Source organism: Salvelinus namaycush, chromosome 1 (assembly GCF_016432855.1).
Source record: "Salvelinus namaycush isolate Seneca chromosome 1, SaNama_1.0, whole genome shotgun sequence".
NCBI lineage: Eukaryota > Metazoa > Chordata > Actinopteri > Salmoniformes > Salmonidae > Salvelinus > Salvelinus namaycush.
In genome coordinates, this window is record NC_052307.1 from 11,336,804 (window position 1) to 11,355,779 (window position 18,976).

Here is an 18,976-nt window from a genome sequence, read left to right on the forward strand (position 1 = left end):
ATTGGCTGTCAGGGATTCCATTTGTCCCATAACATGTTGCATTGTAGAGCACTGACCTGTAACTGCAGGGAACAGGCTTGGAGTGAATGGTCATTTGGGACATACTCCTTTGATATGGTAAGAGTTAGTTACTGAATCCAGTTACTGAGTTACTTACTGAATCCAGTTACTGAGTTAGTTACTGAATCCAGTTACTGTCTAACACTTAGACAGACATGGATTCATAAAAATACACAACATAACACCCACTGCAGAATGAGGGTCATGGATTATTGGAAGGGAACATGTGATAGAATATGAAAACATAAAAGAAGGTAGGTAGTAGACTCTGTAGCTACACTCTAAAAAATGAGAGGTTCAACAAGGGTTCTTCTAAGATCCTCAAAGTTCTTAGAAGAACCTCAGGGTTCTTGGCACTGAACGTTGCCCCCAAAAGGTTCTTTCAAGAACCCCATAGGAGTTGGGGTTCATTGAGGAACCTCCGTAGTTGATGGGGGTTCTTGCAGGAACCTAACTGCCCAACTGAAACATTTGGATTTGAAAGGACAGCAGGTGCAGGCACTTAACTGGAAAATGTAAGGTAAGGTTTGTTCCTTGTATGATCTAAATTCATATTGATTCACGATGATCCTATCAATCTTTTCAAATTTGTGCAAATCCTTCTAAAACAGAACATGAACACAATTCAATGGATATCAATCAACAGAGGTAAGAATATGTAGGCTATAAGAATATGTTGAAGGCTAGCTGTATTGGGTGCAGATGACTGAACTGCTCACTTTTGTGTCTATGTCTGAAGGTAAACAGATGAGGAGGCATACAAAGGTATGTCAATTGGTATTGGTATGTTATGCAGATCACATTTATCATCCTCCCTTACCTCTTCAATTAATATCCCAGAGGCCTCTACATTATGGACAAGGTGTGTGTATGAAAACTTTTTTTTTTCATTCACATTTAACATAAAAACCAAAGGTATGAATAGTGTTGTGGTATGTTTTGTTAATTATCTGTATAATTACACATTTTTGGATTCACAGACTACACCTCTGATGAATATAACAGGAAACCTGTTCGATCATCATGCACTGCAAAATAATTCTGGCTATGGAATTACATTAACATCAACACAACAGAGGATATACCCAGCATTGGATTTGGGGCTCTGCTGGGAGTTTACCTCATATTTGGATTTTGTCAAATTAAGCCCAAAGGGTTCTTCAAAAGGTTCTTTGAGGATCCATTAAAAGTTTTTTTTTTAAAGGAACCTTTTAAAGGGTTCTTCGAAGAACTTATAGGGGTTCCCCCACAGTTTCAAATGGAAGAATCCCTAAAGGATACTCCAGGAACCTTTTCTATTTTATAGTGTACTGTAAATGGTTGATGTATTATTACCATTCTTGTTACTATGTCCACACGTCCAAAGGCGTTTATCTCTGGGATCAACAGTAAAGGTTGTTTATATTATGCAAATGATGGTTATATTATGCATGACTTGCCCAAACTAGATGTGTCTAGGTGGAAATAGAGAAAACAACCTGAGATCTAATATTCACTCTCTATGTTTGTAGAAAGTAATGACTCATTGGTTCAGTAATATGAAATCCTAACTGTGGTTTGATAAGCAAAGATAAGAGACTAGCTATTTTGGCAATGACAATTTATCTATCCACCCATGTAGGTGAGCATTTTTTTAATGGGAACTGGTGAAAACAGCATTTCTCAGAAAATAAGTCAGAAAGTGATTATTCAGAAAGATTAAGAAGAGTTAGATGACTCAGCATGTTATCAATGGGTTATTCATCATTCTGACTGTAGTCTAGGCTAGCCAAAACCTCATTGCAAGACCTGCATGTTTCAACGCATTCACCTCTACTTCCCATAGGTAATGCTGCCAGTTTGACAATGAACTACTGAACAGGAATGTGCTGTATCTAAAATGAACACAGAGATTCAACCAGATGGAGAACTATAAGACAGTTAGAGTTAATCATTATATTGTCCACCTTCAGACCTGGTTATAATCTAGTGACCCGGGCCTGTGACCCAGATTGGGGAGCTTTGACGACCCTGAATCCACCAGGTCAGGTGTTCTTTGAAGTGAGAGAGCTTTGGTTTTACGTAACCTTTCCAGGACCACGGTTAACAGCACATCCTAGCTATGGCTGACTCAGCTATCTTGGCACAGGGAGTGGGCTCCCAGGGCCATGTGGGAATAGCCTGTTACATACCACTTCCGCCCAGGGCTGTCGAGAGCGTAACGAACCGCCCTCGGAGCAAAAGCCATCTTCAAAGGAAACACAGTGCCCCAGTTTCTGAGGCCGTGGGGAGTTGCCCAGCAGGACTTTGCTTTTCTCTTTCTCTCGTTAGTTTTTAGTAACAGATTGCATCTGTTGGGGTGAAGGTGACCTGAAAGTCACACGCACGCACATGCACACACAAACACATGTTACTATCCTTGTGGGGACCAAACAATGAACTCCCATTCAAAATCCTATTTTCCCTAACCCCTAACACTTAACCCTAACCTTACCTCAGACCCCCCACAGGCCTCTCCTGTACACCCTGTTCACCCATGACTGACTACGCACGTCTCCAAATAAATCATCAAATTTGCCGAAGACACAACAGTGGTGGGCCTGATTACCAAAAACGACGAGACAGCCTACAGTGAGAGTCTCGACCACCCGGTACTCTACCTTGCACCTTAGAGACTTTTGCCCTATGTACATAGTCATTGAACACGTGTTATTTTAGTAATGTTACATAGTGTTTTAGCCACTTTATACAATACATGACCAAAAATATGTGGACACCTGCTCGTCAAACATCTCATTCCAAAATCATGGAATTAATATGGAGTTGCTGCTAGAACAGCCTTCAATCTTCTGAGAAGGCTTTCCACTAGATTTTGGAACATTGCTGTGGGGACTTACTTCCATTCAGGCACAAGAGGATTAGTGAGGTCGGGCACTGATGTTGGGCAATTAGTTCTGGCTTGCAATCGGCGTTCCAATTCATTCCAAAGGTGTTCGATGAGGTTAAGATCAGGCCAGTCAAGTTCTTACATACCGATCTCTACAAACCATTTCTGTATGGACCTTGCTTTGTGCACGAGGGCATTGTCATGCTAAAACAGGAAAGGGCCTTTCCCAAATTGTTGCAACAAAGTTGGAAGCACAGAATTGTCTATAATGTCATTGTATGCTGTAGCGTTAAGATTTCCCTTCACTGGAACTAAGGGGGCTAGCCCGAACCATGAAAAACAGCCCCAGACCATTATTCCTCCTACACCAAACTTTACATTTGGCAGTATGCATTCGGGCAGGCAGCGTTCACCTGGCATCCGCCAAACTCAGATTTGTCCATCGAATTTCCAGATGATGAAGAGTGATTCATCACTCTAGAGAATGCGCTTCCACTGCTCCAGAGTCCAATGGCGGCAAGCTTTACACCACTCCAACTGACGCTTGGCATTGCGGATGGTGATCTTAGGTTTCCATGCTGCTGCTCGGCCATGGAAACACATTTCATGAAGCTCCAGATGAACAGTTATTGTGCTGATGTTGGGGAGTGTTGGGAGTGGAGTGTTGCAACCGAGGACAGGTGATTTTTATGGCGTCAACCATTTACATTATGAGGGGTATCATTTTTCACTTTGTAATCCTTTGTCATTGGAGGGAAAAAGACTGAAGACTTCAGGAATGAGAATGTTGTGTTCTTTACAGTGGGGCTTGCTTAGCTGCCTGTGGTTGCTCTGTGTGACACCACAGCAATAACAGATTTGGCCTCTAAAGCTTCAATAAACTAAAGAGAAACAATTAAACAAACAGAAAAGTCCATGGATAAACATGGGGTCAGACAGAAGGTAAGAAGTGAGAAACTAACTCTGTATAACAAAAATGTATTAATATCCAATATAATCCCATTTTAACTAACTCCAGCCATGCATATTGTCTTTCTAACATCTTACTGTAACATCCTCCCTACCTCTCTCATCAATAAGCCGTCGCTCTCTCTCCTCCCTAGCTACCATGTTGAAAGGTCTGTTAGGGTTCCTGTGTGACTCCTGTGGTCCGGTCGTGGACAGTTTATTAGCTTGATTGCCTTTGAAGATGTCAAACGAGTCCATGCTAACGATCAAAGGAGCACATGGTCTGTCTGGTCCTACCACGTACGGCCTCAGTTGAAGATTTGATCATCGCAACATGTTCTGAAAGCAGTAAGAGGAATAGATGATGAACCCATTCCACCCCAGAACCAGTAATACGTCTGCTGTGCTGTTTCTCAATAGACATGTCCTCAATGCTCAATATGACAGGCTTTTTCCAGTCATTAATGTAGAGAGGAAATCTAGAGGACAGAATCTAAACCAAATGAGCCAAGCTCACTGTTGTACTGTTGTCTTAGGTCCTCATGCTTCCCCACCAACCATCCATCAATTTCCACTTTCTAAGGAGAGGGAATACATGTATTAGAACAGGCCTGACATGAACCATATCTATTCATATGAATTAATTGCGCATTAAATTGACCAGCGTATTAAATTAGGTGTTTTGGATCAGAAATCTTAATTTCGTGCCACTTCATGGAGTCACTTACATCTGGGCTTCTGTTTTATACCTCATAAATGTAGAGGTTACATGGGTTTATACCAAAACATACCAAATTACAATCAAAATAAAAACTTTATTTGAAACCGTATTCTTAAAAACTAAACTGTCGTACAGTAAGTTAGGTGCTGGACCAACAACTGCCAACCATGAAGCCAACATGGTAAACCAAGACCAGTCAAAACCAATTGGGGACATACATTGTGATAATGATGCTATTGGCTATACAGTAACTATTTAACACAACAATGAATACAGAGTGCTTATCCTTTAAAACACTATCCAGGGAATCCGGAGAAGCAGCCTTTGCCCAGCGATGAAAGACAGGGCTTTGTTTCCTGAGATGGCTGTCATCATTTGTCTGTGTGCCACAGTAGAGGTGAAAGCATTATACACAGCTAAGCTATTCATCCCATTAGTTTAGCTTGACTAATACTCCATTTAGTTTGGGACTGGCTGTATAACAATTAGCATGTTTCGGGTCAGCCTGTCTAATTGCACAATAACTAAATAAAAAACAAAAATATATCACTTTCATGATCCCTGAGTGCCAAAGACACAAATATCAAGAAATGTTTGACCATTTCGTTAAAGGGTTAGTTGTTAGTTGCTCCTGTCAAGCTAACTCTGTGTATTGTCACAGTGGGGATTGAGACCTGGAGAATTACAGAGTGGAATGTTTTGTGTTGGCGTTTTCCAGAGTGAATTGAGACCCACTCTTGGTGCCATGTCAGGACAAGTCTGTTGTGATAATGTGTGGTTTTCACACGAAGTGTGTGTGTCACAGGAGGCTGCTGAGGGGATAACGACTTGTAATAATAGCCATAAAGCAGCAAATGGAATGGCATCAAACACCTGGAAACCATGTGTTTGATATCATTTCATTTATTCCGCTCCAGTCATTACCATGAGCCCGTCCTCCCCAATTAAGGTGCCACCAACCTCCTGTGGTGTGTGTGTGTGTGTGTGAGGGGGGGGGGGGGGGGGGGGGGGGTAATAATGTGAAACCAATGATTTGGAACTCCAACTGAAAGGTTTAACAGGAAATGGCCACAGTCTTATTTTTTCTGGTCCTTACCCTTTGGCATCACCGTGGGTAAATTCAGAGCAGCCAACTCAAATATATTACCAAGAATTAGGAAAGACTATTTTATTATCGACATGAATGGGTGAACTGTTGTTTTGGGCAACCTACTCTAGAGATTTTCGCTAGGTAATCTTTTTTGTCAATGGTTATTAATTGAGTAGGAGGATTTAGGCAGATTAAAATGAACAGAGTAATTAAAAGAAAGCACATCTCCACTTTCACAAGAGTTGACATTTGCCAAACTGTTTAAGTATTAGCCAAGCTTAATGTCGATAATTCACATCAGTCTCATCTTAGTCCTGCCATACTAGACTGAATAAACACTGAGGACTTCATTTTGTTTTAATAATCTGTACTATCCCTCTCCCTCCATAATGGCATTGCTACTACCATCACACAGAGAAAAACAGACCCGAGTTTACCCTTTCATCGTCAACCAAGACAGCTTGGTCCACTAGCCCAACACTGTCTCTCAGGTCCCATATCAGGCCTCTTTAAGATAGCAGCAGTGATGACTGAGGCCACTACTCCTCAGTGGCTCCTGTATCTGCGTCACGGCCTGATTATCACTGCATTACCGGCAGGCTCTGCTTGATGGGTCATCTTAATCAGAATATGCCAAAACAGATACGCACCAATATGGGGACCGGGGCATTCTATTGATGGACGCTGCCAGTTAGGCTACCATGGTTCTTGTATGTCAACACATCTGCCGGTTAAGTTACCACAGTTGACACTTTTGTAACAACTGACAATGGGGAAATAGCGTGGGAAAACTTGTGTGTGTGTTCTGGACAGGCTTCAGCATTGATACCTATTGAAATGTAGTGTTTCAACTTATCACAAGTAGTTGGTCTCACAGACAAGCTTCAGCAAAGTCCAAAGGTTCAAAACGAATTGAGAAAAAGTTTCCTCTGCATTTTAAAAGTAGAAGACTAAACAGGAACAGAGCACTACTGCATTAAGGGTGCAGAAATGAGAAGTGGCGTCTTGTATCGTTTGTCATCCTCACCGGAGTGCTACAACCTTAGCAATAGAAGAGTGGAGAAGAGTGATGAGTGTGAGGTCATAGCCGACAACACAAGGGCATCAAAATCCCCTCACTGTCTCCCTCAGTCAGGAGAGAATCCAGAGGAGCTCAGATAATGTGCTTACCCTATCCTCATATGACCCTACTGTAAACATTACAATAGACATGCAGTGGAAGTTTACATAAACTAGTTTTAATGACTCCAACCTAAGTGTTTCAACCACTCCACAAATGTCTTGTTAACAAACTATAGTTTTGGCAAGTCGGTTAGGACATCTAATTTGTGCATGACACAATTTTTCCAACAATTATTTACAGACAAATTATTTCACTTATAATTCACTGTATCACAATTCCAGTGGGTCAGACGTTTGCATACACTAAGTTGACTGTGCCTTTAAACAGCTTGGAAAATTCCAGAAAATGTCATGGCTTTGGAAGCTTCTGATTGGCTAATTGACATCATGTGAGTCAATTGGAGGTGTACCTGTGGATGTATTTCAAGGCATACCTTCAAACTCAGTGCCTCTTTGCTTGACATCATGGGAAAATCAAAAGAAATCAGCCAAGACCTCAGAATTTTTTTTTTGACCTCCACAAGTCTGGTTCATCCTTGGGAGCAATTTCCAAACGCCTGAAGGTACCACGTTCATCTGTACAAACAATAGTATGCAAGTATAAACACCATGGGACCACGCAGCCGTCATACCGCTCAGGAAGGAGACACGTTCTGTCTCCTAGAGATGAACGTACTTTGGTGCGAAAAGTGCAAATCGATCCCAGAACAACAGCAAAGGACCTTGTGAAGATGCTGGAGGAAACAGGTACAAAAATGTCTATATCCACAGTAAAACGAGTCCTATATCGACATGAAAAGGCCGATCAGCCTGAAAGGCCGATCAGCAAATAAGAAGCCTCTGCTCCAAAACCGCCATAAAAAAAGCCAGACTACGGTTTGCAACTGCACATGGGGACAAAGATCGTACTTTTTGGAGAAATATCCTCTGGTCTGATGAAACAAAAATAGAACTGTTTGGCCATAATGACCATCGTTATGTTTGGAGGAAAAAGGGGGAGGCTTGCAAGCCGAAGAACACCATCCCAACCGTGAAGCACGGGGTGGCAACATCATGTTGTGGGGGTGCTTTGCTGCAGGAGGGACTGGTGCACTTCACAAAATACATGTCATCATGAGAAAGGAAAATGATGTGGATATATTGAAGCAACATCTCAAGACATCAGTCAGGAAGTTCAAGCTTGGTCGCAAATGGGACTTCCAAATGGACAATGACACCAAGCATGCTTCCAAAGTTGTGACAAAATGGCTTAAGGACAAAGTCAAGGTATTGGAGTGGAAATCACAAAGACCTGACCTCAATACTATAGAAAATTTGTGGGCAGAACTGAAAAAGCGTGTGCGAGCAAGAAGGCCTACAAACCTGACTCAGTTACACCAGCTCTGTCAGGAGGAATGGGCCAAAATTCACCCAACTTATTGTGGGAAGCTTGTGGAAGACTACCTGAAACGTTTGACCCAAGTTAAACAATTTAAAGGCAATGCTACCAAATACTAATCGAGTGTATGTAAACTTCTGACCCATTGGCAATGTGATGAAAGAAATGAAAGCTGGAATAAATAATTGTCTGCTATTATTCTGACATTTCACATTCTTAAAATAAAGTGGTGATCCTAACTGACCTAAGACAGGGAATTTTTACTACGATTAAATGTCAGGAATTGTGAAAAACTGAGTTTAAATGTATTTTGCTAAGGTGTATGTAAACTTCAGACTTCAACTGTACCATAGTGCATTCCAAGGGTTAACTAGGATTGACAGATACCAAATATGAAATAAGCATAGATGCATGGATCTTAAAGTACTTGACGTATGTAACAAACTGGGCGCCTCAGTTTCAAAAAAGGTTATTTAATAAATAGACCCATTACAACACAAAAAAATACACCGCTCTGTGAAACTAACATGTAGTTAAGACAATCAGCCTTATGACTGCTGGGTGTCATGTTATTTTGATCACATTGACTTCCAACAATAACCTCTCAATAATATAAAGGAGATATGATAAGACTATGAGCTTGTGTTGTAAATGCATTATAAACTCTCCACGTTGCAGTTCAATTAACAAATATAAAATTCCCCATGAAACAGGTGTTTCCCGATCGTAATATCATTTTCATGGAGAAAGCATACATGTCCTCAAAAAATGACACTTCTCAATTACAAAAACACAGTAAAGTTAGTTTAGTGCCCAATCAAGGCAAAATACAAACCACTGTCTTTCACGATATGTTTGAAATTCTATGACCAACCTCTAGCACAAGAGAGGAAACAATGTTTTGATCCCATGAACAAAGAGAGGGTGAAACTGAGTCATTAAAGCATTTGACTGAATAGTGGAGGAGACATTGCCCACCCATGACTGGAGTAAACATTACACACACTGACAAGAGTCCCTGGTGAATTTCACACACTCCTTATGGGCGAGGGGACAATCACTGACAACCCCCAGCCTCATACACAGGCCCCTCGCTCTATCCATTACTATAGTAGGGATGGGTTTCCCCTTTCTCTCTATCCAGGTTCTGCTGTGCGTTGTGGATCGTACAGTCCATTTGATGCTTCTTCTCCTTTCTCGTTCCTCTTCTCCCCTCCTCGTCTGGTGTGCTACTGTACAAATAGGATACTGAAAGCCATCAAGACACAGCAAAAAGCCACCCAGGGACTCTTACGTTCACCTAAAAAAAGAGAGCAAGAGAGAAAAAGGAAGAGTTATAAGACTGTGTTCGGTCACAATTACTCTTATATAACAAATCGACATATTAGCAATCAGCTAAACGATTAAGAAAAAAGGTCTGTACATAGCTTACCTATTCTGGCACACTTCCAGAATATTCCCAAAATTCTGAAAGGGAACAACATATATTTAATTCAACAGCTCAATAAAAAATGTATAACTTCATAATTAAACATGGTGGCCAAACCTTACACAATCCCTCCTCGTGCCTTTCCCCTAACCCACATCAAAAGGAAGGACAGAAATACTTGAGTCTGAAGATAGCGGCCAAGTCCTATCACATCCCTGCTGCTGTAGGGGGCCTATAGCCAGGGGTTGAGGATGAGATACTGAGCCATGAGGTGGCAACCAGGCAGGCCTCTTTCACAGCTCCACTGTGTGTGATAATACAGGAGAGACACTGGACAGGAGCATTATCTCCACAGAGGAGACACAGACAGGCCAGCCAGTTTACATCCGTGCTCATGTACGGGCTCTTATCGCGGCGGTAGAAGAGGAGGCAATGGCGCATCCTTTCTGAAGAAGCTCCATGATATTAATTCTACTCACAGCAGGACTAGACACCTACAGTGCCTTCAGAAAGTTTTCCACATTTGGTTGTGTTACAGCCTGAAATCAAAATCTTTTTTTTTTATCATCTACACACAATACCCTTTAATGACAAAGTGAAAACATGTTTGTAGAAGTTTTTGCACATTTATTGAATGTGAAATACAGCTATATAATTTACATATGTATTCACACCTCGGAGTCAAAACTTTGTAGAAGCACCGTTGGCAACAATTACAGCTGTGAGTCTTTTTGGTAAGTCTCTCAGAACTTTCCACACCTGGATTGTGCAACATTTCACAATCTTTTCAAAATTATTCAAGCTCTGTCAAATTGGTTGCTGATCATTGCTAGACAACCATTTTCTTGCCAAAAACATTTAAGTAGATTTAAGTCAACACTAAGGAACATTCACTGTCTTCTTGGTAAGCAACTCCAGCGTAGATTTGGTCTTGTGTTTTAGGTTATTGTCCTGCTGAAAGGTGAATACATTTTTTCTCCTGAAAAACTCCCCAGTCTTTAAATACAAGCATACCCATAACATGATGAAGCCACCACTATGCTTGAAAATATGGAGAGTGGTACTCAGTAATGTGTTGTACTGGATTTGCACCAAACATTACACTTTTTATTCAGGACAAAAAGTGAATTGCTTTACCACATTTTTTGCAGTATTACTTTAGTGCCTTGTTTGCGAACAGGGTGCATATTTTGAAATATTTGTTCTGCACAGGTTTCCTTCTTTTCACTTTATCAAATTGGTTAGTATTGTGATTACCCTATTACAGGGGCTGAGTCACTGGCTTACTGGTGCTATTCCATGCCGTCCCTAGGAGGGGTGAGTCACTTGAGTGGGTTGAGTCGCTGACGTGGTCTTCCTGTCTGGGTTGGCGCCCCCCCCTTGGGTTGTGCCGTGGCGGAGATCTTTGTGGGCTATACTCGGCCTCGTTTCAGGATGGTAAGTTGGTGGTTGGAGATATCCCTCTAGTGGTGTTGGGGCTGTGCTTTGGCAAAGTGGGTGGGGTTATATCCTGCCTGTTTGGCCCTGTCCGGGGGTATCATTGGATGGGGCCACAGTGTCTCCTGACCCCTCCTGTCTCAGCCTCCAGTATTTATGCTGCAGTAGTTTGTGTCGGGGGGCTAGGGTCAGTCTGTTGTATCTGGAGTATTTCTCCTGTCTTATCCGGTGTCCTGTGTGAATTTAAGTATGCTCTCTCTAATTCTCTCTCTCGGAGGACCTGAGCCCTAGGACCATGCCTCAGGACTACCTGGCATGATGACTCCTTGCTGTCCCCAGTCCACCTGGCCGTGCTGCTGCTCCAGTTTCAACTGTTCTGCCTGCGGCTATGGAACCCTGACCTGTTCACCGGACGTGCTACCTGTCCCAGACCTGCTGTTTTCAACTCTCTAGAGACAGCAGGAGCGGTAGAGATACTCTCAATGATCACATTTACTCCTGAGGTGCTGACTTGTTGCACCCTCGACAACTACTGTGATTATTATTATTTGACCATGCTGGTCATTTATGAACATTTGAACATCTTGGCCATGTTCTGTTATAATCTCCACCCGGCACAGCTAGAAGAGGACTGGCCACCCCTCATAGCCTGGTTCCTCTCTAGGTTTCTAGGGAGTTTTTCCTAGCCACCGTGCTGCTACACCTGCATTGCTTGCTGTTTGGGGTTTTAGGCTGGGTTTCTGTACAGCACTTTGATATATCAGCTGATGTAAGAAGGGCTATATAAATAAATTTGATTTGATTACAATGTTGTTGATCCTTAAGTAACTACAATGCAGTTGATCCATCCTCAGTTCTCTCCTATCACAGTCATTAAACTCTGTTTTAAAGTCAATATTGGCCTCATGGTGAAATCCGGCAACTGAGTTAGGAAGGACGCCTGTATCTTTGTAGTGACTGGGTGTATTGATACACCATGCAAAGTGTAATTAATAACTTCACCATGTTCAAAGGGATATTCAATGTTTTTTTTACCATCTACCAATAGGTGCCCTTCTTTGCGAGGCATTGGAAAAGCTCCCTGGTCTTTGTGGTTGAATCTGTGTTTGAAATTCACTGCTTGATTGAGGGACTTTACAGATAAGTGTATGTCTGGGGTACAGAGGTGAGGTAGTCATTCAAAAATAATGTTAAACACTATTATTGCACACAGAGTGAATCCATGCAACTTATGTGACTTGTTAAGCAAATCACATTTTTACTCATTAATTTATTTTAGGCTTGTCATAACAAAGGGGTTGAATACTTAATGACTCAAAGACATTTCAGCTTTTCCGTTAATTAAAAAACATAATTCCACTTTGACGTTATGGGGTATTGTGTGTAGGCCATTGACAAAACATCTCAATTTAATTAATTTTAAATTCAGGCTGTACAACAAAATGTGGAAAAAGTTAAGGAGTGTGAATACTTTCTGAAGGCCCTGTAAAACCGATTCCCCCTCAGGAGAAAAGATTTGGCATAGGTCCTCAGATCCTCAAAAGGTTCTACAGCTGCACCATCGAGAGCATCCTGACTGGTTGCATCACTGCCTGGTATGGCAACTACTTGGCCTCCGACCGCAATGCACTACAGAGGGTAGTGCGAACGTCCCAGTACATCACTGGGGCCAGGGATCCTGCCATCCAGGACCTCTATAACAGGCGGTGTCAGAGGAAGGCCATGAAAATTGTCAAAGACTCCAGCCACCCTAGTCAGAGACTGTTCTCTCTGCTACCACATGGCAAGCGGCACCGGAGCACCAAGTTTAGGTCCAAGAGGCTTCTAAACAGCTTCTACCCCCCCCAAGCCATAAGACTGCTGAACATCTAGTCAAATGGCTACCCAGACTACTCACATTTGCCCCCCCGCTGCTACACTCGGTTGTCATCTATGCATAGTCACTTTAATTGACTCTACCTACATGAACATACTACCTCAACTAACCGGTGCCCCCGCACATTGACTCTGTACCGGCACCCCCCTGTATATATTGTTATTCTCTACTGCTCCTCTTTACTTGTTACTTTTCTCTCTTATTCTTATCCATTTTTTTTTTTAAACTGCACTGTCGGTTAGGGGCTTGTAAATAAGCATTTCACTGTAAGATCTACTACACCTGTTGTATTCGGCGCATGTGACTAATAAAATTTGATGTGATTTGAATTCCTTAACTGGCATTTCTAAGACTGCATTTTCATCCACAGATTGAATATTTAGGTGTGTGTGTGGTCAGATTATGCTCCTGTGTGTGTGCTAGTTGGCCAACAGCACCTCTCCAACCCAATCCCTCAATGACCAGAGCAGGCTTTCCATTCTAAACTCTTGGACTGTGAAATAAATTAGCTCATGTATCTGAAGGAAATGTTTTTGGGGCAAACAGAATGTTTTCCAGTGATTGTTTTATTTTGCCACTGATAGAGTGTAGTACAGGAAACAAGTGTTTTTTTAGGTTAACACCAACAACACATCCTTTTTATAGAGATAAGGATATTGGTCGATGTAGCAGTGATTGTAGCCTCAGAGATTCAATCAATCGCAACACGCATTGGACCCATGATGAAACATTTGCTGTGGCACATCACAACCAAAAACACTCAAGTCAACAAATCATTATTGGACAAAATACTTACTGCGTCCCTCCTAGCTCTAGCTGTGTGAAACTAGGTTACCTCAGCCTCATTATAGTGAATCATGGACTGTGTTCTCCCAAGAAAAATAATGACCCAATGGAGATGAGAATAGGCTGGTCTAACATTCTCTGACAAGCTGTTTATTTGTTGAGAAATAAAACGAAATAGTTTAACACAAGTATTAATGTGTCACTGTCAATAGCTAACAAACAAGGCTATCTAGAGGCAGGTTAATAGAAGAAGTCTTGTTCTTCTAGCTGAACGTTATGGTACACTGCTTTGTCCTTATAACTGCATTATATCTGGTAGCCCAGTGCAGTTATTACAACAGTAACATTCCGTCTTAGGGCATAACATTGGAGAAGCGTCCCACATTAGAATGTATATCGATAGTCGGTAGGCTGTTGTTATTAAATTGGCATCACTGAGCAGTGCACAACAAATTATTAAATCCAGTTGTTAGACGCTAACAGAAAAATACAGCGAAGTGCTGATAGATTAATGTTGGAGGCGCTGCGCACAGGCATAAAAATTGGTCTAATTTATGCGCAAGTCTACAAAGTTAGACTTTGTCCTCATGTTTCTTTGCTCTTTACATTGTTTTGCTCAGAAGCTTGGTTGTTTTTCAATGCTAGTTTGAGTCTTCTGCTTCCACTGACAGCAAAGAGACGCCCTAGTCAGCGCATGCTCAGAGTACATGTCCTGGTAATGCGTGTGAATGTTGACCTGTTTAAAGGTCTTACATCGGCTACAGAGAGAGTGATTACAAAGTCATCCGGAACGGCTGATGCTCTCATGTATGCTTCAGTGTTGCTTGCCTCGAAGCGAGCATAGAAGTAATTTAGCTCGTCTGGTAGGCTTGTGTCTTTACTAAGAAATGTCTTGTTTTAGAAACATTACAAAGCATTGTCATCTGCTTTTAGTTTGTTCTTTTATGTATGCATGGCAAAAATATATTTTGCCTGGGGAAAAAATCTGAGTGGCTTCAAGATTTGTAAAAATCTACCTGCCACAGTGGCTGGTGGTCCAAAAAGAAACTTTTAGGCCCTGGTAGCATCTAACAATTGGATTTAATTATTTATTGGGCACTGTAAATAATGCCTTTTTAACTTTCTACCAATTAAGGACCTTCTGACGTGGAAAACTTGTCGCAAACAGTACAATCACAGGTCGGGAATTAAGTTGCACGGTTTGCTTGTGATATACTCATAGACCTTGTTCATTGAGGTCTGTAACATGGGCTAACACCCCGAGTTGCCCTTAAATGTTTTAACTGAACTCAAATGGTACCTACCCTGACTTGTTCTTGTCTAGCAGGCTGGGGGCTAGAGCTCTGATGTAGGCACATGTACAGATGAGCAGAAGAATCACAGTCAGAAGACTCTGGAAGTTGAAAATGGCAGACTGCAAGAGGAGAGAGTGACAAATGAAAGAAATGCATCAGACTAAAATTTTCACAAAGAAAATGGGTATTTAAATTTAAAAAAATTAACATATAAAACAAATTCTTAGCATCCCAACAAATGGCCATACAATATTTGAAGGTGATATTGAAATAAAGTTTGATCTGGTATAAAGGCTCTAAACCTAGCCCAAGCCTCTAACATTAGCTAGTGTCTGCTTTTGCTGAGGACCTTCTCAAAAACGTTCAGCAGTTGGGCATACTCCTGTAGACAACATAACGTGCAAACTTCATCGTACATGTGGCGTGTGCTGCATATTTATTTTTAACACATACATGTTATTCAATAATTTCCCCCACACCGCATTTGTGTAGCCATCGCTAGAATACAACTTGGTTCTACTTGAGGCGCTCCACAAGTCCCCTCCTTACTGGATTTCAGGAAGATAAACCCATGTGGGTGCTTGAAAGACAAATGAGAAGAGATTAAAAGATAACTAAAAAGCTTTTCTTTTTTAGATTTGCAGAATTTATGAGTCACATGCACAGGTTTGCAGATGTTATTGTAGGGTACAATGAAATTCTTATGCTCCGAACTCCAACAGTGTAGGTCAAAGGGAAGTGAATGAAACAATAAAAATAATATAATACATCTGTGGATTAAGCATTGGACTAGAGAAACTCACAATTTGTATGACTCCAGGTCAAAATTCTACAAATAACCAACTAAAAGGAGGTCCATATGCATATCAGGTAAAATAACTAAATGTTAATCTCCCTGGACAAAAAGGCTAGCAACAGCTAGCTAGCTAAATGTCAATTAATGTTGAATGTGTGTTTCGACCTGCCCAGAAATTAATATAATTGATTGACAGTTGAATTTGGTATTTTAACCTGCGCGTCACGATTGTGTCTGGTGGGGATAGACAAAATACACATGCGCATGATGGCGCGCATGGCCGGTGTAGTCAGCATGTCACGCCTCGTTCCCATTACCCATAAGCACTCAGTTATGTTGCGCCGGATGTCATGCATTTCAATGGAGACATCCACAACTGAGTGAAAATGGAAGGCTCCATTGCGAGACTGAGGCTGCATACTTTGAAACTTTCCAAACTTTGCATCATCTTCAGTCCAGCCAGACTCTGTTGAAGAACAGGAAGTTACCAAACCACAGAAGATGAAAATATGTGGTTTTCAGTGATGGCTTTATGGGATAGCTAGCAACTTGTAAACAATTAACCATTCCTATAAATAGGTACCATTTTAATAGTAATGTTAAATAATACACATTGGCTGTTAAGACAATTATATTATATGACTGTTGCTTCCCGTTTAAGTTTAATGTGATGGTAATGACGTTTTTGATGCTAATATTAGGTGGGGGGTGGGTCGCTTCTGGGTGGCGCAGTGGTCTAGGGCACTGCATCGCAGTGCTAGCTGCGCCACCAGAGTCTCTGGGTTCGCGCCCAGGCTCTGTCGCAGCCGGCCGCAACCGGGAGGTCCGTGGGGCGACGCACAATTGGCATAGCGTCGTCCGGGTTAGGGAGGGTTTGGCCGGTAGGGATATCCTTGTCTCAGTATGTAATTTTTTTTTAATAAAATGTATGCACTCTACTGTAAGTCGCTCTGGATAAGAGCGTCTGCTAAATGACTAAAATGTAAATGTCGCTAGCTACAATGGAATCTTCAACCTAGCCTACCTTTTAGCCAGCTAGCTGCTCTGCAGTGCAAGCAGTGCAAGCTGCAGTGCAAGCTAGCTTGACTTGCTATATTTAAACATTAAGGCCCAAGGGGGTGTGGAAGGTGGTCAATATACCACGGCTTAGGGCTGTGGTATACGGCCTAGATACAGCCATTTTATATTGGCCATATACCACAAATCCCAGAGGCGCCTTATTGTGATTATAAACTAGTTACCAATGTAATTAGAACAGTAAAAGTATTGTTTTGTCATATGTTCAGCCAATCAGCATCCAGGGATCAAACCACCCAGTTTATAAATTCAGTTTTATAAATTCAGTTAAAGAAACAAGTTGATAAAAAAGTAACTTTACAAAACATTTTATATTATCACCTGAAACAATATGTATCCTGTCTTGAACGAAAAAGTCATATTTTGCGGTGGGTATGATTTGTGGAACATTCCAACAGGAATCCGTTGCAAAAACGTTGTAAATAACAAGGTTGCCAACAAACAACGCACACAAAGTTGTATAGCGGCAGAATAAGATACCGGGGTAGGGAGTGGGCTATTTAATTACGTTTACTCACAATGTTTATTCCCGAAAAATGCCTGTACTCACTCTGGTAGCCTATCGACAAACTAAGAATAATAAGTTGATGCCTATTCGGCAACTAGTTAGCTAGGTGGATTGATCATGTTACTTTGTATGCGTTGTTTGTTGGCAACCTTGTACTTTACGAAGTTTTTGACACATATTCTTGTTGGAACGTGCCACAAATTATACCCACCCCATATTTCGCTATCTGATGAGACAGGCTCTCCTTCATATTGCGTTACAAAGGCTACGCCACCAGGCAAAGACTCAGTGAAGATGATGTAAGGCGTAACGCAAAACACAGGCAAAGACTCAGTGAAGATGATGTAAGGCGTAATGAAATAGGTCACGATGTAAACGGCGCATAATGCCGCCTTCACATGCTAGTCTGAACTGGGAAATCGGAAGTTTTCGACTTGTTGATTCGTTGAACGCTGCTCGTGTATAAATAAAACCAGTTAGAAAGTCTGAAATGTTCAAGCTCTGACTAGTACGTGAATGCGGCATAAAACACAAAGGCATGCTACATTTGTGGCCCAGGAACGGAAAATGCCTCGTTAGAAAACAACTGGTAACTCGGGAAAAAACGAGTTTTGAACGGTCATCCAACTCGGAAACTCGGGCCTCTTTCTAGAGTCCCCACTTTCCAACCCGAAGATCACTGACGTCATAATTTGACCTATTTTTGCGTTCCCAAACCCGGTTGTCTTTAAAGCACCAGACGTGGCACAATTTCGTCGAGTTTGCGAACTGTTACACTGATTGGCATCTACCATGTGGATATGCAATCGACATCTAACAAATAGGTTATTAAATGAAAGAGCTAGGTCAGTATGATAGGAGAAACCGAGACAACACAGATCGAGATGTTTTGTCGTGATGTATTGCCCTTGTTGGCAAAGCTAGCTAACGTTACAGTACTGTTTGCTAACAAGCAAGCTAGCTAGCTACACATACTGTCTACAGAAACATTTGCCAGCTACTCATGTCATATAGAGGTAATTGGATACTATATACGAAAACCTATATCAACCATTGTCACGAATTGATATTGAAAAGTTGAACAACTCTCACTCTTACCATTTTTGTAGCTAAATTTCTCAAAGCCACATCACACTTCCGCTTCGTCCTTAGAAATTACCTAGTTACTAGTGCGTCATTACGCACTCACCCAAGCCCTTCCCCGATTGGCTTACAATTTACTGGCCATTTTTGTGGGCTTAGTTATCAAACTTCAAATATCTTTGCTTTCAAAACATGCGTTGATTCTCTGAAGTGCAGTATTTAAAGTATGTGGGCACTAGCTAGCTATTTCAGTTGGTTTCTTTAGTGTCGAAAACACATGCAGTCAGTGCATCATTTATTTCAGTGGTGTACAATTTACACGTTAGAGACAGTGAGAATACCTAACCTACTTCTGAAACGCGGAAGTCAAGGTATTACTCTGAGGTGAACTCATTCATAAGAGGCAAGTTTCATGTAAGATTTGTTTCTCTTGCGTCATGTAGGCTACATGCGATGTATATCGGAAAATGTTTTTATTCATAATGAATGCGTGCAAAGTTGATT

At 41.5% G+C, this 18,976-nt stretch overlaps 1 protein-coding gene across 1 annotated transcript; it reads right to left on the reverse strand.

Annotated features, from left to right (window-relative positions):
- Nucleotides 1–8,638: 8,638 nt before the first annotated feature.
- Nucleotides 8,639–18,566, reverse strand: LOC120047692 (protein kish-A). Its single transcript, XM_038993279.1, has 4 exons — nucleotides 18,488–18,566; nucleotides 15,018–15,127; nucleotides 9,618–9,652; nucleotides 8,639–9,485 (listed from the first exon to the last, which is right to left on the reverse strand). The coding sequence occupies exons 1-4, from the start codon at nucleotides 18,488–18,490 to the stop codon at nucleotides 9,415–9,417; spliced, it is 219 nt and encodes a 72-aa protein (XP_038849207.1). The 5' UTR covers nucleotides 18,491–18,566; the 3' UTR covers nucleotides 8,639–9,414.
- Between the last annotated feature and the right edge of the window lie 410 nt (nucleotides 18,567–18,976).

What these genes read in the sequence shown, in the direction of transcription:
- LOC120047692 (XM_038993279.1), bottom strand. An exon ending in CTAGACAAGAACAAGTCAGG is followed by an intron (nt 9,653 to 15,017) that starts GTAGGTACCATT and finishes GTTCCCTTTCAG; the next exon opens with AATTTTGGGAATATTCTGGA. An exon ending in CTGGAAGTGTGCCAGAATAG is followed by an intron (nt 9,486 to 9,617) that starts GTAAGCTATGTA and finishes CTCTTTTTTTAG; the next exon opens with GTGAACGTAAGAGTCCCTGG.